The sequence below is a fragment of the Ambystoma mexicanum genome, chromosome 11, assembly GCF_040938575.1.
Source record: "Ambystoma mexicanum isolate Mex_15411 chromosome 11, UKY_AmexF1_1, whole genome shotgun sequence".
In the NCBI taxonomy this organism is placed as follows: domain Eukaryota; kingdom Metazoa; phylum Chordata; class Amphibia; order Caudata; family Ambystomatidae; genus Ambystoma; species Ambystoma mexicanum.
The window spans coordinates 1,273,241,130-1,273,263,868 of NC_090934.1; the positions used below are offsets into that span (position 1 = coordinate 1,273,241,130).

At 50.3% G+C, this 22,739-nt stretch overlaps 1 protein-coding gene across 1 annotated transcript; it reads right to left on the reverse strand.

Annotated features, from left to right (window-relative positions):
- Nucleotides 1–15,558: 15,558 nt before the first annotated feature.
- LOC138504324 (cholesterol 25-hydroxylase-like protein 1, member 1) lies at nucleotides 15,559–18,522 on the reverse strand. Its single transcript, XM_069624742.1, has one exon. The coding sequence runs from the start codon at nucleotides 17,834–17,836 to the stop codon at nucleotides 16,994–16,996; it is 843 nt and encodes a 280-aa protein (XP_069480843.1). The 5' UTR covers nucleotides 17,837–18,522; the 3' UTR covers nucleotides 15,559–16,993.
- Between the last annotated feature and the right edge of the window lie 4,217 nt (nucleotides 18,523–22,739).

Below are 22,739 nucleotides of genomic sequence, written 5' to 3' on the forward strand. Positions count from 1 at the left end.
AGGGGGCACGGGTGTGGCCTGTAAGGAAGTCTCTATCACTAGCTAGATAGATGCAGGCGGCACGGGTCTGGCCTGTAAGGAAGTATCTCTCACTAGCTAGATAGATGAAGGGGGCACGGGTGTGGCCCGTAAGGAAGTCTCTATCACTAGCTAGATCATGGGTGCACAACATACGGCCCGCGGGCCAGTTGCAGCCCGCCATGCTCTTTTGTCCGGCCCGTGAGGCACAAAGACTTTCCTAATGGAGGGCGGCCCGCGGCTGCCCTCCATTAGGAAAGTCTTTGTTGTCTTCCGGGCCGGACAAAACACTGGCCCTCATTGGCTCAGCACACACACGCACCACGTCGCTCCTACGAGCCACGTAATGCGTGTGTGCTGCACCAATGGAGGGCCAGCACTACGGCAGGAGTCGTCCATAAGGCTTGATGCCGGAAGGCATTTCAGCCTTGGACCATGCCAGCTGTAGTACGATTCCAGCGTTCCAGCTTACCTGCCGCTTACCTGCCCGCCTTCCAGCACGTCTCCGGTAAGTGGTCTGTTTGTGTTTTTGTGTCGGGTCTGTTTTGCTTTATGTTTGTGTGTGTATGTTGTGATGAGGGGGGGGTCGGATGTGTGTCGGATGTGTATGAATGTTTGGCTTTGAATGTATTTTGTGTGTATGTTGAGATGCGGGGGTGGGGGGGTGTCGGATGTGTATGAATGTTTGGATTTGAATGTATTTTGTGTGTATGTTGAGATGCGGGGGTGGGGGGTGTCGGATGTGTATGAATGTTTGGATTTGAATGTATTTTGTGTGTATGTTGAGATGCGGGTGTGGGGGGGTGTCGGATGTGTATGAATGTTTGGATTTTAATGTTTTTTGTGTGTATGTTGAGATGCAGGGGTGGGGGGAGTGTCAGATGTGTATGAATGTTTGGATTTGAATGTTTTTTGTGTGTATGTTGAGATGCGGGGGTGGGGGGGTTGTCGGATGTGTATGAATGTTTTGATTTGAATGTTTTTTGTGTGCTGAGTTGGGGGGTTCAGGTCTGTATGGGTGCATGTTTGTGTGTGTGCTGAGTTGAGGGGTGGGGGGTTCGGGTCTGTATGTGTGCTGATTTGGGGGGTGGGGGTTCGGGTCTGTATGGGTGCATGTTTGTGTGTGTGCTGAGTTGGGGATGGGGGGTTCGGGTCTGTGTGTGTGCTGATTTGGGGGGTGGGGGTTCGGGTCTCTATGGGTGCATGCTTGAGAGTGTGTGCTGAGTTGGGGTGTGGGGGTTTGGGTCTGTATGTTTGCATGTTTGAGAGTGTGCTGAGTTGGGGGGTGGGGGTTCAGGTCTGGTTGGGTGCTTGTGTGTGTGTGCTGAGTTGGGGGTGGGGGGTTTGGAGTTAGGGGGATGGGGGGGTTCGGGTCTGTATGGGTGCTTGTTTGTGTGTGTGCTGAGTTGGGGGGTGGGGGGTTTGGGTCTGTGTGTGTGCTGATTTGGGGGGTGGGGGTTTGGGTCTGTATGGGTGCATGTTTGTGTGTGTGCTGAGTTGGGGGGTGGGGGGTTCGGGTCTGTGTGTGTGCTGATTTGGGGGTGGGGGTTTGGGTCTGTATGGGTGCATGCTTGAGAGTGTGTGTGTTGAGTTGGGGGTGGGGGTTTGGGTCTGCATGGGTGCTTGTGTGTGTGTGCTGAGTTGGTGTCAAACTCCGCAGTCTTAGAAGGAGTATCAGTTATATCCACTACCTCCTCCCCTTCCTCCTCACCTGAATCCTCTGAAGAAGTTACGCGGCGGCTAGCCTTCTTTCCGATCTTCTTCTTCTTTGAGAAGAGGTAGGGCCGTCCGCGGTGAGAAGCCACCCTGATTCCCTGCCAAGCAGGGAAGCAAGAGGCTTCCTTCCCGCAGGGACCGAATAAACGAGGGAAAAAAGCGGATGCTAAAAAAAACCCTTGGTGAACAGGAAAACAGTCCAACAGGTACGGAGAGTGATGCGATGAAAACCTGCAGATCCGGTGTCAGAAGTAGGACGTCTGATGGAAGGATCCTGGACCGGAGTCTGATGGTGAAGCAAGTCCATAGAAGTTTCCAGAAGAGGTGGACGAGGGAAACAATGAAGGAACAGGAGCGAACCTTAGTGCCAGCCGGAGAGGGGATGCAGCATAGAGAGAAAAGGAAAGAAACACAAGGGAACCAGAACGGCGAAGGGGAGCCGCGGGCGAGAGAGAAGAGAGAAAGAACGGCGAAGGGACGCCGACTGGAGGCCCAAGAGTCAGCAAGGTAAGCACGGAGGAAAAAAGCACACGGAGCAAGCAACAAGGAAAAGAAACAAAGTTGCAACGCGCCGAACCCGGAAGTGGGCAGTGCTTAAGTAGCGAAAACCAGGAAGACAGAGAAAGACTAGAGCGGGGAAGAACCCGGAAGTGGACAGGAAAACAAGGGACAACCTAATGGCGCCGCCAACGCCAGGCGTTCCATAGCCCCCACCGGCGACTAGACGCCGGCGGCATGACAGTATGCCCCCTTCCAATGGAGAACCCCCCCAGCTTGCCCGGAAAGAGACGATGAAACCTCTGAACCAAAGACGGGGCATGGACATGGGAGACAGGTTCCCAGGAGTCCTCAGAATGGGGGTAGCCCTTCCAATGGATGAGATATTCCAGGCGACCACCCCGCAAGCGGGAGTCTAACACGGAGGCCACCTCATACTCCTCCGGGGGCAAAGCAACCGGGGGCAGCACAGCCGGAATGGAGCGATGATAGGGATCAGGCCTAAACTCCCTCAAAAGAGAGGAATGAAAAACAGGGTGCAGGCGGTGCATGTGTTTGGGCAAAGAAAGCTGATAGGCAACAGGGTTGATCCTACGCAGTATGGGAAAAGGTCCCAGGAATCTGGGAGACAACTTAGAGGGGTGTAGCCAACGCGGAAGGTATTTGGTGGATAACCATACCTTAGTCCCCTTCTGCCAAGCGGGAGTGGGCAAGCGCTTGGGGTTACTCTGAGTACAATAGCGCTGGCTACTAGCCCGTAGACTATCGATGGCAGTCTTATGGGCCTCTGTCAAAGTGAGGAGAAGAGAGTCCACAGAAGGAACAGTAGAAGGAGCAAGAGACAAGGAAGGAGTAAAGCTGGGATGATAACCATAAGAGCAGTAGAAAGGACTAAGACCAGTGGCACTATGAACAGAATTATTGTAGGCAAACTCCGCAGTAGGGAGAAGGCTAACCCAATTGTCCTGCTGGTTGTTGGTGAAGCAGCGTAGATATTGCTCAAGAGTGGCATTTGTCCTTTCTGTCTGTCCATTGGTTTGGGGATGGAAACCTGATTATAAGGCACGGTCGATGCTCAGCCTCTTACAAAGTTCCCTCCAGAAGCGTGACGTATACTGAGAGCCCCTGTCCGAGATAATTTTACTGGGAGTGCCATGTAGGCGGAAGATCTCCCTGGCAAACATTGTTGCCATCTCAGCTGCGGTGGGTAACCCAGCCAAGGGTGTGAAATGGGCCATTTTAGAGAAACAGTCAATCGTGACCATAATACAGGAACATCCCTCTGAAGCAGGCAGTTCCACGATGAAGTCCGTCGAGATAATACTCCAGGGTCTCTTTGGTACCTCACTCTGCTGTAGGTAACCAATGGGTCGTTGGGTAGAATGCTTAGATCTACAGCATATAGGACAGGAGCGAACATACAAGTCCACCTCTTTAGACATTTCTGGCCACCAAAAACTCTGTCGAAGTAGTTCCAGGGTGTTCTTCGCCCCCCTGTGACCGGCCACAAGATCATCGTGGCACCCTCTTAGTGCGATGCGTCGAGTCTGGGAATCGGGCAGGTAGAGACGTTGTTGCTTGAATCCCAGGCCATTCTGGATGGTTATGTCATCTGAGTGGAGAACGGTAAGAGGAAAACCCTCAGACTGTGTGTCTTTACGTACCTTCTCCAAGAATGCATCTACAGTATATATGAATTTTACGTCCGAGAGAAGCAAACTGGGAAGTTCTCTGGGTGAACCACCGGAACATGGCCTTCGGGAAAGGGCATCTGCTAGGATACTCTTAGATCCCGGTAGATAGGTCAGGAGAAAGTCATATTGAGAGAAAAAATGGGCCCATCGGGCCTGGCGTGAATTGACGCACTCCATATTTTGCAGGACCTTGGGGTTTTTGTGATCCGTTCTTATCTCGAATGGATGAATGCCCCCCTGCAGAAGATGTCGCCATTCTTCACAAGCAGTCTTCATGGCCAGTAGCTCCTTCTCAATGACGGAGTAATGTGACTGACTGACATTCAAGGTCTTGGAAAGATAGGCTATTGGGTATTCGAGTCCAGCATGCTCCTGTAAGAGAACCGCACCCAAAGCAGCTGACGAGGCATCGGTCTCCACAATTAATCTTAATCCTTGGTCCGGTTGCCGGAGGATGGGGGCAGAGCAAAACTTCTCCTTTAACCGTAAGAAGGCTAGATCAGCTTCTTGAGTCCAGGAAAAAGGATTGGGAGTCTTCTTAAGTAGCCTGGTAATGGGGAGAACCGTTTCCGAGAATCCCTGAATAAATTTGCGATAAGAATTCGCAAGACCAAGGAACTTTTGGATATCCTTCACTGACTCCGGAGTAGGCCAATGCATGATAGCTTCGGTCTTAGCTGGGTCCATGCGGATGCCTTCCGCGGACAGGATGAAACCAAGGTAGGTTACCTGAGGAACTCCAAAGACACACTTCTATACATTGGCCTTGAGGTGGTGGTCCTGTAGCCTTTTAAGAACTTGAATGAGATGAGTACTATGGATCTGTGCGGTCTTCGAGTATATCAGGATATCATTGAGGTAGATAATGACACAATGAAAAAGGAGATCAGAGAATGTTCGGTCCATAAAGCGCTGGAAGATAGACGGCGCATTGACCAAACCGAACGGCATTACACAGTACTCGTAATGACCGAACGGAGTCCGGAACGCAGTCTTCCATTCGTCTCCTGGATGGATGCGCAGAAGATGGTAGGCTCTTCGAAGGTCGATTTTTGAAAAAATCCATGCTCCCTGCACCGCCTCTAGAATATCCTTTATGAGAGGCATGGGGTAACGGTCTCTTATTGTCACTTGATTGAGGCCCCGGTAATCGATGCACGGTCATAATTCATCCGAACCTTTTTTCGGAACAAAAAACAGAGATGCCCCTGCAGGAGAGTGGGAGTTTTGGATGAGACCGTGTTGTAAATTGGAGTCCAGGTAGTCCTTGAGAACTCTCTTCTCCTTGAGGGAAAGAGAAAACATACGGCCAAACGGTACCACCGCATTGGGCACCAGGGTGATATGGCAATCCTCAGGCCGATGTGGAGGTAGTTCTTGAGGACCTTCACCATGAAAAACTTCCTGATAACGAAGACACTCCTTGGGAATATTGTTCACGGATAGAACATCCGTCAGGGTAGGAGGATCAGGAAGAGTGTGGATCGTTGCAGCCAAGGGTTGTATCGAGCGGAACTTCTTACAAAAAATAGAAGAAAAAGACAGTTGGTTCTTGGTCCAATCAATAGTAGGATTATGTTTCCGGAGCCAGGAAACCCCCAGGATGACGGGAAAATGAGCTGCTCGGATCAAGTCGAATTGGATGGTCTCAGTATGATGGAGAACCTTCATAATCATGGGAGAGGTAGCGTGAGTGATGAGCCCGGAGCTTAGGGGCGTACCATCAACACCCTCAACCTTTTGGTCTTCCTCCTTCTCCAGACGACTGATGCCAGTCTTGTCTGCCCAGACTACGTCCATAAAGCATCCAGCTGCCCCACAGTCCAGTAGCGCTAGGACTTCGAATGTCTGATGTAAGTGGTTCAACTGGACTGCAATAACCATGAGGCGATTATCTTCGGTGGGGTTGATGGTAGGTGTGATAGACAGAGAGACGTAGGGACCGGAATAGCCCCCTCGGTAACTGGTCCCCACTAGTTCCGAGGTATGGCGGTTCCCGACCTGCGGGGAGGTACGTCTGGACAGTCCCTTAAGACATGGGTGTTGGAACAGCAGTACATGCATAGATTGAGGTCTCTGCGCCGCTTCCGTTGTTTGGGGGTAAGGGATCCCCTGGTGGTTCCGATCTGCATGGGCTCGTCTTTAGCTGAACTCGGGGGAACGGAGCAGGACGGAGCTGGGTTAGCAGAAATGGGGAACGCGCGTTGTCTCCGGCGCTCAGACCGTCTTTCGGATAACCGAAAATCGAGCTGGAGGACAGTAGCCCAGAGCTCCGAGAGTGTGGAAGGGTGGGTAACCCTAGCAAGTTCATCCTTAAGGTCCTCTCTCAGACCTCGATGAAAAATAGTGTACTGAGCATTCTCTTGCCAACCGGCATCAGCGCCCACCCTCTTAAAGCGGGAAATATAGGACAGAAGGTCCATGCTTCCCTGACGGATATCTAGTAGCTGTTCACTGGCTACTAATGTAGTCTCTTGTTGTTCAAACGCCAGTTTGAACTGGGCGGTGAACCCAGCATAGTCCTGAAGGAGAGGACTGGCACTGGTTACCAAAGGGGCTGCCCATGACAGGGCATTCCCGGTCAAATTAGAGATAAGGAACCCTATGCGGGCTTGGTCTGTAGCATAAGACTGAGGTCTAAATGTGAAACAAATCACGCAAGCTTCCATGAATTCCTTAAATTTGGTAGGTGATCCGTCGTATTTGCCGCAGGATAAAGGCATGGGAGGAAGGTCACTGCGGGACTGCTCGAAGCGGTCCAACCTTTGTCTGAGGGTAGTGTTTTCTGTTTTTACTGCCTGTAATTCTTGGGTGAGATTATGGACAGCTGTTAGCAGTTCTTGCACCTGCTCGGGAGAGGCCATGGTTCTTAACTGTCGGCGTTGCAAACTGTCAAACTCCGCAGTCTTAGAAGGAGTATCAGTTATATCCACTACCTCCTCCCCTTCCTCCTCACCTGAATCCTCTGAAGAAGTTACGCAGCGGCTAGCCTTCTTTCCGATCTTCTTCTTCTTCTTTGAGAAGACGTAGAGCCGTCCGCGGTGGGAAGCCACCCTGATTCCCTGCCAAGCAGGGAAGCAAGAGGCTTCCTTCCCGCAGGGACCGAATAAACGAGGGAAAACAGCGGATGCTAAAAAAAACCCTCGGTGAACAGGAAAACAGTCCAACAGGTCCGGAGAGTGAAGCGATGAAAACCCGCAGATCCGGTGTCAGAAGTAGGACGTCTGATGGAAGGATCCTGGACCGGAGTCTGAGGGTGAAGCAAGTCCATAGAAGTTTCCAGAAGAGGTGGACGAGGGAAACAATGAAGGAACAGGAGCGAACCTTAGTGCCAGCCGGAGAGGGGATGCAGCATAGAGAGAAAAGGAAAGAAAAACAAGGGAACCAGAACGGCGAAGGGGAGCCGCGGGCGAGTGAGAAGAGAGAAAGAACGGCGAAGGGACACCGACTGGAGGCCCAAGGGTCAGCAAGGTAAGCACGGAGGAAAAAAGTACACGGAGCAAGCAACAAGGAAAAGAAACAAAGTTGCAACGCGCCGAACCCAGAAGTGGGCGGTGCTTAAGTAGCGAAAACCAGGAAGGCAGAGAAAGACTAGAGCGGGGAAGAACCCGGAAGTGGACAGGAAAACAAGGGACAACCTAATGGTGCCGCCAACGCCAGACGTTCCATAGCCCCCACCGGCGACTAGACGCCGGCGGCATGACAGTTGGGGTGTGGGGGTTCGGGTCTGTATGTGTGCTGATTTGGGGGTGGGGGGTTTGGAGTTGGGGAGGTGGGGGGTTCGGGTCTGTATGGGTGCATGTTTGTGTGTGTGCTGAGTCGGGGGGTGGGGGGTTCGGGTCTGTATGGGTGCATGTTTGTGTGTGTGCTGAGTCGGGGGTGGGGGGTTCGGGTCTGTATGGGTGCATGCTTGAGAGTGTGTGTGCTGAGTTGGGGGGTGGGGGGTTTGGAGTTGGGGTCGTGGGGGGTTCGGGTCTTTATGGGTGCATGTTTGTGTGTGTGCTGAGTTGGGGGGTGGGGTTTCGGGTCTGTATGGGTGCTGGTTTGTGTGTGCTGATTGGGGGGGTGGGGGGTTTGGAGTTGGGTGGGGGGTTCGGGTCTGTATGGGTGCATGTTTGTGTGTGTACTGAGTTGGGGGGTGGGGGTTCGGGTCTGTATGGGTGCTGGTTTGTGTGTGTGCTGATTTGGGGGGTGGGGGGTTTGGAGTTGGGGGGTGGAGATTTCGGGTCTGTATGAGTGCATGTTTGTGTGTGTGCTGAGTTGGGGGTTGGGGGGTTCGGGTCTGTATGGGTGCTGGTTTGTGTGTGTGCTGATTTGGGGGGTGGGGGTTTGGAGTTGGGGAGGTGGGGGGTTCGGGTCTGTATGGGTGCTTGTTTGAGAGTGTGTGTGTGCTGAGTTGGGGGGTGAGGTGGGCCAGGGTGAATAACATCAGAGACAACGGGCATAGTGTTTGGTTGGGGGTGAGGGAGCCATGGGGCATTGTGTTTGGTTGGGTGTGAGGGGGCCATAGGGCATAGTGTTTGGTTGGAGGTAAGGGAGCCCTGGGGCATAGTGTTTGGTTGGGGGTGAGGGTGCCATGGGGCATAGTGTTTGGTTGGGGGTGAGGGGGCCATGGGGCATAGTGTTTGGTTGGGGGTGAGGGTGCCACTGGGCATAATGTTTGGTTGGGTGTGAGGGGGCCATGGGGCATAGTGTTTGGTTGGGGGTGAGGGACATGGGGCATAGTGTTTGGTTGGGGGTGAGATGGCCATGGGGCATAGTGTTTGGTTGGGGGTAAGGGGGCCATGGGGCATAGTGTTTGGTTGGGGTAAGAGGGCCCTGGGGCATAATGTTTGGTTGGGGGTGAGGGGGCCATGGGGCATAGTGTTTGGTTGGGGGTGAGGGGGCCATGGGGCATAGTGTTTGGTTAGGGGTAAGAGGGCCCTGGGGCATAATGTTTGGTTGGGGGTGAGGGACATGGGGCATAATGTTTGGTTGGCGGTGAGGGGGCCATGGGGCATAGTGTTTGGTTGGGGTGAGGGGGCCATGGGGCATTGTGTTTGGTTGGGGGTGAGGGACATGGGGCATAGTGTTTGGTTGGGGGTCAGGGTGTCATGGGGCATAGTGTTTGGTTGGGGGTGATGGGGCCATGGGGTATTGTGTTTGGTTGGGTGTGAGGGGGCCATGGGGCATAGTGTTTGGTTGGGGGTAAGAGGGCCCTGGGGCATAGTGTTTGGTTGGGGGTGAGGGTGCCATGGGGCATAGTGTTTGGTTAGGGTGAGGGGGCCATGGGGCATAGTGTTTGGCTGGGGGTAAGGGGGCCCTGGGGCATAATGTTTGGTTGGGGGTGAGGGACATGGGGCATAATGTTTGGTTGGGGTGAGGGGGCCATGGGGCATAGTGTTTGGTTGGGGGTGAGGGGGCCATGGGGCATTGTGTTTGGTTGGGGGTGAGGGACAAGGGGCATAGTGTTTGGTTGGGGGTCAGGGGGCCATGGGGCATAGTGTTTGGTTGGGGGTGATGGGGCCATGGGGCATTGTGTTTGGTTGGGTGTGAGGGGGCCATGGGGCATAGTGTTTGGTTGGGGGTAAGGGGGCCCTGGGGCATAGTGTTTGGTTGGGGGTGAGGGTGCCATGGGGCATAGTGTTTGGTTGGGGGTGAGGGGGCCATGGGGCATAGTGTTTGGTTGGGGGTGAGGGTGCCATGGGGCATAATGTTTGGTTGGGTGTGAGGGGGCCCTGGGGCATAGTGTTTGGTTGGGGGTGAGGGACATGGGGCATAGTGTTGCACTCCAAGAGTGAACCCAATAATAAAGCTAAAACAGGCACAGTTAGGAGATGTTCATCTTTGGCTTTTTGAGGAAACCTGACTCAACGAAGGCCATATGCCTCTTGGGCAACCCAAATAGCAAACTGTAGCAGTCCAAAATAAAGGCATGTCCAATCTAGGGTCAATAAAATATATATAAGTTAATTAAACAGGCAAGATACAATAACTAAATAGAAATAAATTATAACAATGGAAAATGTGTAGTACAAAATGTAAGTTTGAAATGCAAATAAAAATTGTTACCCCTCAAAAACATTCTTTTTCCATGTGTTTAGTACACATTGGGGGTTTAAAAAGCCTCCTGTCACGCCCCGCCTACCGCCCCGCCCAAATTTACTTTTCGGCCCACTATAGCCCTCATGTAAGGTACTTTCGGCCCTCTGTCAAAATCAGTTGTGCACCCCTGAGCTAAATAGATGCAGGGGGCACGGATGCAGGGGCCATGGATGCCGCCCATAAGGAAGTCTCTGTCACTAGCTAGATAGAGGCAGGGGCACGGGTCTGGCCTGTAAAGAAATCTCTCATTAGCTAGATAGATGCAGGGGGCACGGATGTGGCCGGTAAGGAAGTCTCTATCACTAGCTAGATAGATGCAGGGGCTACGGATGTGGCCCATAACGAAGTCTCTATCACTAGCTAGAAAGATGCAGGGGGCACGGGTCTGGCCTGTAAGGAAGTCTCTATCACTAGCTAGATAGATGCAGACGGCACGGGTCTGACCTGTAAGGAAGTCTCTATCACTAGCTAGATAGATGCAGGGGGCTACGGATGTGGCCCGTAAGGAAGTCTCTATCACTAGCTAGATAGAGGCAGGGGCACGGGTCTGGCCTGTAAGGAAGTCTCTATCACTAGCTAGATAGATGCAGGCGGCACGGGTCTGGCCTGTAAGGAAGTCTCATTAGCTAGATAGATGCAGGGGCTACGGATGTGGCCCGTAAGGAAGTCTCTATCACTAGCTAGATAGATGCAGGGGGCACGGGTGTGGCCTGTAAGGAAGTCTCTATCACTAGCTAGATAGATGCAGGGGCTACGGATGTGGCCCGTAAGGAAGTCTCTATCACTAGCTAGATAGATGAAGGGGGCACGGGTCTGGCCTGTAAGGAAGTCTCTATCACTAGCTAGATAGATGCAGGCGGCACGGGTCTGACCTGTAAGGCAGTCTCTATCATTAGTTAGATAGATGCAGGGGGCACGGATGGGGCCCGTAAGGAAGTCTCTATCACTAGCTAGATAGATGCAGGGGCTACGGATGTGGCCCGTAAGGAAGTCTCTATCACTAGCTAGATAGATGCAGGGGCTACGGATGTGGCCCGTAAGGAAGTCTCTATCACTAGCTAGATAGTTGCAGGGGGCACGGGTGTGGCCCGTAAGGAAGTCTCTATCACTAGCTAGATAGATGCAGGGTGCACGGGTGTGGCCCGTAAGGAAGTCTCTAGCCTGGCCCTTATGGTAGGTGGGGTGTAGGCCAGGCGGCACCACCTACCGTGTGGGATGGAGTATGAGAAAGTTAGAGATTACTGGAGAAAGAGGCTGTTGGAAATGAAGGACGGGAGGAGAAGTATGAGGTTAGGGAGAGAAGGGGAGAACATGCGTGAAGGAAGAGGCGGTGGTAGAGAGAGCTGGAGAGAAGGCTTGGGGAAACATCAAAGGAGTGAAGGAGATGGACGTGGCAGTGAGAGAGAAGCACAAGGGGTGGAGGAGATGGACATGGCAGAGAGAGTTGGGGAGCAGGATTTGAGGGACATCAAAAGGGCGAGCAGAGGAGGTGTTAAGAAGCGGAGGAGGGGCTGGAGGAAGATCCAAAGAGCAAAGGAGGAGGTAGAAGAAAGATGCGGAGCAGAACTGGGAGACTCTGAAGAGGAGCTGGGAAAGTTTACAGAAGAGGAGAGGTTGTAGATCATCCAAATGCTGCAGCGAGAAGACGCTTTTAGAAGGGGGCCAGGACTACGTAAAGTGGCGAGATCAGATGGTGTCCAGAAAGGGTGCACCAGGGATAGGTGGGGGAACAAACTGGCAATGCCTCGAGGGGGTGGAAAAAGGAGAGACAGAAGTGGCCAGTATAGAGGTCTGTAAATGAGGTTAAAATCGTTCATGGAGGATGACACATGACACCATCAAAATGAGGGTGAGTAAAAGAGTATGTTAACATTTTATGTGGATACAATATTGTACTCATGGCAGGCAGGGAAAATCTGACCGTGTGAATATTTCACACACCGGTGTTACCATCAGAATTTGTTTTCTATAAGTGAATATCTTTTACTGTATCGCCATCGTGTGGCCAAATTCCACATTGCACCTTAGCGTGCTAGGCCACTTGTTAAGGAGCAGCTTCACGGAGTTCGACTGGTAAATCCTTAATCTTTTCCAAATGTTCTTGTGGAGACGGAGAATCCCGGCCCAAGCCCTACGGGAGGGGTGGTTGTTTCTCGCTACATTTGCTCTCGCAGTGTAATGGAGCCACTTTGGAAAACGTTTACAGGGCCACTTTTGGTTCCTAGTTCATCCCTGCAAATAGCTTGATAGCTTTGCTGTTTTGCCTGCAGACCTGAAGTTCTGCGAGCTCTCTGTGTGGGTCTACTGCTAGGCATTCTGTGTCAAGAGCATGGAGGCATTTGTGTTTGAAGGGGTGCCTCGTGTGCCCATGCTGCTAGGATGCACTGGCTGGGGGTGTGGTGCGTAGGCCGGTTGTAGAGGAGTGGTGTTCTGATGTTTAATGTCGGTTGTGAAAGTGGTTCAATAGCCACGTGTGAGTGGCTTAGTTGTTGCATGTGTATTTTGTGTTGGAATGTAGAACTTGAGTGGGTTAGTGCAGGCATGGGTCAGAGACCACAATGGGCCAAAAAACTTAAAACAACATATAGCAGATCATAACATAGCATAAGAGAACATATTATAGCAAAACATTGTGTCTTATATGGGCAATTCATCCCTTCTTTAAGGCTAGGGAGGTGAACCCACTAAGCAAGACCCTACCTAGGGGTCATGGAAAGCCAGACTTCACTGGGAGTGACTCCCTCTAGGGGACAAGGACTACCATTCCTACAAGGCACTTCCTATGAAGACTACTCTGTCCGCATATATGGGTACAGAAGTGACTGATGTTACTTCTGTTTTTCATCCAACAAATACTGACATTGTTTTTACACCACTTGCTCAAGGTAATACTGGCATTTCCTTGAACTACGCAACTCATGAAAAGCAACTTGCCCATTGGAACTAAGGCAGCGAGAATAAAAGGGAGGAGGAAGATTCACACGCAGAGGTGAGCCTCCAACGTACAAATGTCCTGGAGGAGTGGAGCTGTGCTACACAGGGAAGGCAGTCGTAGCGTGGAGAGACACAGAGTGAAGGCAGAGATGACGGAAGACCGGCGCTGAGGAAAGTGATGCAGCCAAGTACAAGACAGGGATGGAAGGACCGTCTTATTTGGCGGCGTGACAATGCTGCAGCTGTGGTGGGTCTGGGTCCTACGAATCCATGGCTATTCAAGGATAGAACAAAGGAACTAATCCTCCACTTGGAATGTGATGACCTCAGAGACTGCCAAGTCAGGCAGAAGCAGATGCTTATGTGCCGGCGACGCTGAGGAGAGGGGCGAATGGAAACATCCATGCTCGGACGCCATCCCACTGGAGCACACCCAAAGGCAGAGAAGCTACCCAAGGTGGAGGGAGGCGGCAGAACCAAACAGAGAGAAAGAAACTGACGAAGAGGGTTACAGGCGCACTGGAAATACCAGAGTATTTAATATTGTCACAAAACACAGATACAACCACAGAGTTTAAGGAAACTAGAAAGCCAGAGGGGCCTGGACAGCCCTCAAGGAACCAGTAACATTTGTCAATCCAAAACTGACAAGCAGGGCTACAGGAGGTTTGGTATTGGCAAAGAGTACAGATATCACCACAAAGGTTAAGGAAACTTGAAAGCCAGAGGGGCCTGGAGAGCCCTTGAGGAATCAGCGGCATTTGTCAAAGGAGAAGGGAACCAGGAGGATTCAATCAATTGGTTCAAAATATAAAACCATTAGAGAAAGACTTGCCAAGGTGGTAGAAAAGGAATAAGGGAAGCTAGAGAAGTTGACACATTGCATTCATATAGAGAATGGACAAGGTGGTGGGGAAAGGACTAAGGAAATCATTCCCCCCTGTAAAGAATGTTCAATCTTTAGTTTGTATAGAGACTGGTAACATTTTCTGGAGAGACAGGCAGGACAGCGGAGAACATTTATTTTCTGAACAATATTTATGGGAACTGGTAACCATCTCCTGAGGGGAATCCAAAGGACAATTTTCTGGAGAAAGCCTAAGCTGAGAGGCTATTGCTTTGGCTTCTATTTCTATGCTCTTCTTTCACAGTGCTAGGGCCAGATGGCGATTAGGTTGGGACTGAGAACTACTTTTGATTTTGGCGATGGACGAGCACCCTGTCAGGATCCTACCCACCTACCACTCAGCATCTCTATGTGCGCACATTTAGAGACTCTGTTTATGGCATTATTGCGAAGTTAAAACCTACAAACTGCCTCTGCATTCATTTACTTGTTTTAGCGCTGCAGTTTTGGACCAATCTAATTTCATGTTCCATTCTGGGTTTTGGGTTAAACCAGCAGATGCATTCTGGTACACGTATGCTGTCCAAGAGGGAGAGGAGGCCTACTTAGTACGTTTGTTTGCAGCAAGCTACTGAGAGCTGGATAGGCGCTGGTTGCATTAGCCTGTTCCAATCTACTGCAGGCTAGGCTGCTGAGAGCTAAAGAGACGTTCATTACAATACACTGCTGCAGGCTACTGAAGCCTGGACTAGGGGTGATTGAACACAGCTGCCTCAGATTGCAATTTGCTCCACCCTGTTGGCTGGCAGGGCCTTCATAAGCTCACCTCGTAACAGCCGTACCACCTCCTGATATCCCGATGCCGCCGGGATATCACAAGTGGCAGCATTAACGGTTACTCCCCCCACGGAGTCGCCTGGAACTCCATGGAAATGGGGTACTGAAGCACTGGCACCGTTGCTAACGGTGCCCGTGCTTCAGTGAAAACAATGCCGGTAGGGGCCTGAATTCCGTGCAGGTCAGGCCTGCAGGGAGTTCTCTGCCCCTACCGGTATTGCTGTAGTATGGCGGTCTGGAAAGGGTGCCGGTATGTTGCCACCAGCACGCTTATTCCTGGACGCCATACTTGGAATGAGGCCCACGGTTTGTTTGCGTTAGGGAAATACTTCCTTTGGGCAGAGTGTTTCTACGTAAGCAATGGCGTACCCAAATCTGGTCAGTTACATTTGGTTACCTTTTGACTGGGGGTTTGCATTGCAACATTGGCTTTCCCAATATTTGTTGACTTTCTTTTGTTAGCAATCACCTTAAATGTGTTTTTAATGTTTGACTATATTTATCACACAAAAAGCAAGGGCGGCCAAATCGCTAGTTCAAGGGAATGACGTAATTCCAGCGACTTAAAGCAAATACCCTCACGCCTATGATTAGACAATCGGCAGTGGTTTCAAAGCAGTAGTTTATCAATAAAATAGTTCCCATACTGTATTGTGAATGATGGTATTCAACCAATGGCTAGCCTAAACAATGCATCGAATAGATTAAGTATATTGCAGAAGCAGCATGCATTAGGGTTAACTATTAATATCCCATGCTTCTGGTGACCTTCTCAGACAAGCATATTACATTTTTCACCATAGTTAGTACGCCAAACGCTGTAGTTCCAGGTCAGACGAGCACACGGCTGATGTCACCTTCATAAAGTCCAAGAAGTAATGACATATATGACATCATTAATGTGAATTACACATTTAAACCAGGGCAAAATAAAACCTTTAAGCTCGCTTTATTTGGAATCCCTAATTCACAGGTGGCCTTACCATTGCCCTATAGTGCCATAAATGGTTTCTCGCCAGAACAACTGGATGGCCTTGAAGTCCCCTAACACCCGGCTACCTGCCTATGTTGGATGAGCAGGCTGTATGGAGAAAATCCAACTGCTGCGGACAAAACTTACTTTTCAATAAAGCAAAATAAAAAGTAAAGCAAAATCGACACTAAAAGCCCAACCAACTACTTCCTGGGCAACTTTACTATTAAATGACCAGTAAAATAAAATATATAAACAGTCTATCAAATAGTAAATTACAAAATTGAAGTCAGCTTTTTCAATAATAAATGATCCATTTGAGAATGATTGATTTGCGCAACACTCAACTGAAGCACAGCTTAAAACACAAACAGGGATGATGCCTTCTGGAATTATTGTTTGAACACAGAGACCCAAAGTGTACATATCGCCATGTATCGCCCGTGGGACGTCATTAAAAAGCGTCTAACACAGAGAAGGAGAGGTGTAGGGAGATAGCAACATGTACATAAGCGTGACATGGACCTTGTGTATGTTGAACATTTTCGCTACGTTTTTAGATATATTTATATAAAGTTGGGTTTTACAATGCATCATATAGTATTTTATAAAAAGTTTTAAAGATGCTCTTATGATGTGTTTTTATGATATGTAATGTGGATATAATTAGTGCATTCGTAAAGATCCTTTGGAACTAAACAAATAAATAAATAAATAAAACACAAACAGGAGACATTGGGTTGTTCTGAATTACAAGCCAATGACAGCAGTAAACCATCCATCCTGTTGGTTTATGATGCACGCCCGGATAACATTGAAGGTGGTAATTCATAGTAACGCCAATTTAGTCAATATATACTGTAGATTACCTGGTGGGTGTGTGTGTGTTTTGTGTCCTCTTTCTCATTGCCTAAAAAACCCATAGTTCATCATGTTTCTGTTTGTACATCATGCCATGAAAGGACCCTCATTTATGTACGATTTGTACATCCACTGGGATTTGCTTCAGAGGGCATAGGAGTGGGAGGGCGGGGGGGGGGGAGTCAGCAGGGGTATGGAAGTAGGACAAAGCTGCAGGAACATAGGGGGGAAGCTACAGACCCGATCACAACAGTAGAGACCTGGGACCAAAGAACACATACAAATTAAAAAGCCACCGATGGAACTTAAAAGTCCATTGGATTGAAAAGTGCATGGTGGGATGTTAAGTTAAAATCCCCAGAAGGTGAAAGGGAAAATGGCCGATTAGCAAAGGAGTCCCTCCAGGCTGCTAATGAAAGCCCGGCCTGGCAGAATGAGGGCTTTTAATGCTTTCAATGTACAGTGATCCAACATGTATCCTTCATGCATATCCTCATGCACACGCTTGCCTGATGTTTGGAGAGGTTCAGGTCATGCCTCTTGTTCTTTGTCATGCTCCACATAAGTAGTGCCGCAGATCATGTCCCAGTGCCTAAAAAATGGGGCGTAATTGGTGTTTGGTTTGCGGTGGTGCAAGTCGTGCGCCCGGGCCCCGCCATACAGTCCGCATGGCACGAGGCGATGGAGGGACCAGGGGAAATCGTAGCCTATGTGGTCTTCCACCGACATCCAGATGCTCACTACATTGCTGGCCCAAGCCGACAGAGGGTGGCACTTCAGGAGGACAGGATTGGTGGAGCTCCAAAAGCCCATCGTGAGGAGTTCCACGCTGCCAAGATACTGGCTTGACAAGGCGAAGGGGGCCACGTACTCGTGGTGGATGGCATGGAAGTTCTTGTACAGCCAGCCAACTCTATGGTGCAGCACATGCCATACAAAGTATTGGAAGTCAAAAAGCAGGGTGCAACCCAGCACCTCCACTACCAGCTCTATGAGGGTGGGAGCCGCCATTGGCAAGGGAGCAACGGGCATCCACAGTTGGTTGATGACCACTGCGGGGGAGACATACACCGTGTGGTTGTAGAGTGCGTGCCGCAGGCAAAGTCCCATCATCTTCAGCGTTGGCCGCTTGTCCTTCTGGATTTTATACTTGTATAGAAACGGGCAGCTCTTCCCGAGGACATCAATGACCGCAAAAGGCAAACTGAAGGCGATGAAGCAAGAAAAGGCCAGCAAGGCGGGGAAAAACGGCGACGTGACCGTGGGCGCCAGCTGGCACACCACATAGTCCCAAAGCGACTGCAAGAGGACCGGGTGGGGACTGCAAGGTCCGGCAGCCTTGCAGCAAGGGCCACGGGCCTGGGTGAGATTCATCCAGCTCTCTGGGCGGGTCTGCTGGTTAGATTTCCAGGAGTATGGAAGATTAGTTATGGCTGCTGGGCACACCACTTGGTCTGGGGATTGGTGGCCCAGCTTTCTGCCGAGAAGAGTTTCACAGCAAGACGTGAAGGCTCTCTGCTGTGCCTCAGAGGGTGGGAACGCAGGGGTCTTGATCAGGAGTCAAGCATGGTCCTCCTTCAGGTCGTGAAGCGCGCAGGACGGTCTGGGTGCTTATGGGCGGCGCTATCTTTCGTTCTTCCCCTGGAGGGGATGCAGTAACACCTTGCATGTCCTCGGGCACCCTTCCCCAGGCTACCATGGTCGTCCGTCAGTCTGTGAAGGGTGTATGATGGTCTCTCTCCCTCAACAAAACACCACAGACTACCATGGCCGTCCGTCAGTCTGTGAAGAGTGTGCGCTGGTCTCCCTCCCTTCAGCAAACACCTGCCTGTCCTCGGGCAACGCTCCCCGCTGCCTTCCACAGACTGTGTACGCACGACTGGCTGGCGCGCGCCCAGTCCCATGGCATGCCATGACAAGCTGACTCTCTTACTTAGCATTTTTCACACTTCCTTCTCTCAAGTGTCACCACGTTGTTGGCTTCTCTTAAACCCAGACCAGTTTTACCGGTCATTTCGGTTCCCCGGTACTTCTGGTTCCAGCATTGCTTGCGTGTAGGCCACCTTGTTCGGAATGCGTCGGCCACCCCCACATCCGGCACGTTGGTACGCTGCCCAATTCTTTTTGCAGATGAACACGTCTTTTCTTTAGTAAAGAGCTTTGCGGGCACGTTTAAAGGAATTCGTGCAATCCGAGAAAACGGGTTTGTTCTAAAGGGAACTTTGTTTCACTAACACCTAACCATTTGTACCGAAGTCATGCGCTCTGCTTGTAACTGCGGTTCATGAAACTGCCCCAAGTTGACCTCCTCCAGCCAAGAAACATAGCCTCCGGTGGTCGAAGTGAGCGGGAACGGTCGGGGGGCAGCGTTACACTACTTTTATTTTGTTACCATTAGCAGTTCCATTACTTTTTCCAACTATTTTCACCATTCCGGGACTGTTTGTGAAGTTAAAGCACAGTTCTCCACGTTACCACCGGATATCAGTTACAGTTAAACTAAAATCGCTTTCAGCTCAATTGGCTGTCAACCATCATGGCTTCAACCCCTGAAAATGTTTTGCATGTAATGTTGCTCCTTTCCTGCCTACTCTGTCCCCCGCCAGGGTCAAAGTTCCATTACCTTTATTTGGTACACGTCTACTAATGCCTGTCACTCAAGTTTGTGATGTTGACTGACTCCATGCACAGTTGCCAAGTAGCCCCATATCTGCGGGATCCCCTTCAGGTACAGTCGGCTTTTGTAGGTGGTGACTTGTATTTTCACTTTTTAACTTATGCGTGTGAGACTACAATCCCCAGCATTCACAGCACTGTTTGTAAAAACGTCACGTCTAGATGAAAGTGACTCAGATTGACCTTGTGCCACTTGGCAACTGTGTCACTGTACAGAGAGGCAACGTCCCGCTTGTGATAGGGACACTGTGGGCAGGGCTTTAAGTGGGGTAAGAAATCAAGGGGGCCCTCATTTGGGGGTGGGGTGTGTGGGATGGGTGTGGCTTTAAAAACATACACAAACCATAGTAAGGTGCAAACATTTTATATATGTGTATGCGTACCTTTCTATGGTTTGTGACAAACCATAGTAAGGCAAATAACAAGGGGGGTCCTGGGAGACTCTCTGCCAGACATGAGTCCTGGTTACAAGAGACTTACCCAGAGTCTTTAGCTCACTATCTTTCACAGAGAAGAAATATCCCAAACATATCAGTCTTTGTCCTGCCCTGGGGCAGTCCAGCACCAAAATGATAGGCAATTCTCCTCTGAGCAAGAGTACCAACAGCAACCCCAGACACGTGTTTCGGTCTGGTTGAACCTCATCAGTAGGGTGTAGCTGTGCCTCTCTAAGAATAGTGAGCAAGGGGTCCACGTCTGGATTCCCCTAGTAACTTAGGGCGAGGCCCAAAGTTACTTGAAATATGCAAATAACAAGGGGGTTCCTGGGAGACTCTCTGCCAGACATGAGTCCTGGTTACAAGAGCCTTACCCAGAGTCTTTAGCTCACTATCTTTCACAGAGAAGAAATATCCCAAACATATCAGTCTTTGTCCTGCCCTGGGGCAGTCCAGCACCGAAATGATAGGCAATTCTCCTCTGAACAAGATTACCAACAGCAACCCCAGACACGTGTTTCGGTCTGGTTGAACCTCATCAGTAGGGTGTAGCTGTGCCTCTCTAAAAATAGTGAGCAAGGGGTCCACGTCTGGATTCCCCTAGTAACTTAGGGTGAGACCGAAAGTTACTTGAAATATGCAAATAACAAGGGGGGTCCTGGGAGACTCTCTGCCAGACATGAGTCCTGGTTACAAGAGCCTTACCCAGAGTCTTTAGCTCAGAAAGATAGTGAGCTCAGAAAGATAGTGAGCTAAAGACTCTGGGAAAGTCTCTCGTAACCAGGACTCATGTCTGGCAGAGGGACTCCCAAGACACCCCTTGTTAATAAACCATAGTAAGGTACACACATAAATATATAAATGCTTACATTTATATAATTGATTGCGTGCCTTACTATGGTTTGTGTACTTCAAGTTGGCTTGAAAAGTACAGAAACCATAGTAAGGTACGCACACAAATATATAGCATTTATACCTTCTGTGTGCGTACCTTCTGTTTTGTGTACTTTCCAAGCCATCTTTGTTAAACATTTCTATGTGTATAAAAGATGGCTTGAAAAGTGCACAATTCAAGCCATCTTTGATAAACCTCGAAATACATCGATGAGGGTTAAAGACGCCTCATCGACCTGGGGAAACAAATCACAGTAACTTCCTCTGGTGACCCCTCGTGCGGGAGGTCACCAAAGGACGTTACTGTGACTGACAGAAGTGCCAGCCAGATGCTGTGGCTGACTGGCACTTCTGTCAGCTTGCCTGACCTAATGGCAGGCGCATCTCCCGTCGCGTTTGTGGCTGCAATGGGATAATGCATCCCACCAATGTTGTGGTGGGACTGGGGGGCCCCGGCAGGCCACGGCCCACTTAAAGCACTGACTGTGGGGAAGAAATCAAGCCCCCACACAAGACATAGCCATGAATAAAACATATCATTAAGGGGAGGGGGCTCACAGCTAGACTGTCCCGCCATCCTCCATCCCCGTCCACACAGAGCTGCACACAGAAATGTGGACATATAAGTAAACAGGCTCATAGGCAATGCAAGGCCCGAACACGTCTGCTTGGGTTTAAATTAGGCCGTAAGCAGCCGGCTTTTATTGTTTGTGTGTAAAGGTAATGGGGAGAAAGCCACCCATTGGAAGAGCGCACCTGTGTACACATGCTGCAAAATGGTGCCCCTCCCCTCACCCCCTTAAAGGGATGCGCCGTCTCTTTTCAATCTTTTTTGGTGAAACCGCTGTTCCTTCATGCGCTCAGGCTCCTCCCCACAGGGCCTAATTCCGGTTCTGTCTTCATTACTTAATAAATCTGTTTGGTTCACTTGACTAGTCCATTTGTAACACAATCTAGTGATAGCACCCAATCCGGCCCGCCGGCTCGGGTGTTAAAGGCCCGGGGCCCAGGTTATAGGTCAGAGCGAAGAGCGTGCCTTAACAATGGGCCCCATTGCAGTTACCACCCGATCCACCCCACCGGTTCAGGTGTTATTGCTATCAGCACCCGGATTTGTAATCCAGGGTGCTGATAGCAATATATTTGTTTGAAAGAAAAGGTCGCAAATTTGCAGCGTTCTGTCCATTTAAACAAATACTCACCTTAGATGGCCACCATTTATTTTTATTTATTTAATTTTATTGGATATTTGTATGGCACCTATACACAGGTGTTTCCAGGCGCCACAGACAAGAGGGGGGTGGAAACATGGGAAATCATGAGAATAACAACAAAGGAACGGTTATATTGGTCTTGTGACAATCCTACTGTGCAGTGCATGACGAGGTGATAAGTGCAAGGGGGGGGAGGGGTAGAGGGAGAAGTGCAGAAGTGGGGTTTCCCCATGGGCAGGGCTGAGTTGGTTGGGCTGAGGCGGCAAGTGCCGGTGAAAGAAAGGGGCAGAAAAAGAAGACAGCTGTGGACAGGAGGACTAAATTGGGATTGTCAGGGAGACCAAGGGCAAGTACTGGAAGAGGATGCTGGGGGACTGGTGGGGGGTGGTCTGGCCCTTATATGACTCTGAAGGGAACAGGTCCCAGACCAGTGTCAGATGGAGTTTAGCACAGGAAGGGGAGATGAAACGAATAGGAGGAAAGGAAGGTCTTGAGAAGTTTCCGGAACTTGAAGAAGATCCGGTTCAAGTCTCAGGGCGGAGGGAGGCTGTTCCAGAGGGAGGCGCCAGCCGAGGAGAGTGATCTAGCTCCCACTCTCTGCTTGAAGAAACGTTTGACCTGCAGAAAGTTGATGAAAGAAGACCAAAGACCTCTGGCTGGGAGGTATTTTGCGAGATAGAGCTGGATGTAGAGAGGTCCCAGGCCCCAGACAGACTTGTGAATGTTGCAGAGGGTCTTGAATTTGATCCTTGCAGTCACCAGGAGCCAATGGAGGGATTTTAGGGCTGGAGAGATGCAGTCCCAGGGCTTGAGGTGAAGGAAAAGTCTTGCAGTCCCATTCTGGATGAGTTGCAGAGGGCAAAGGGAGGAAAGAGGAAGGATGTGGAAGAGGCTATTGCAGTAGTGAAGCCTAGAGAGAACCAGGGCTCTGGGACATTGAGCTTCTAGGCGAAGGTGAGGAAAGGTATAATGACCCTGAGGAGATACATCTGAAAATTGGACATCTTGGCAAGGTCCATGATGTGTGGAGAGAAGGAGAGAGAGAAGTCAAAGATG

Coding starts and splice junctions, on each gene's coding strand:
- LOC138504324 (XM_069624742.1), bottom strand. CDS start 17,836: ATGAATCTCACCCAGGCCCGTGGCCCTTGCTGCAAGGCTGCCGGACCT.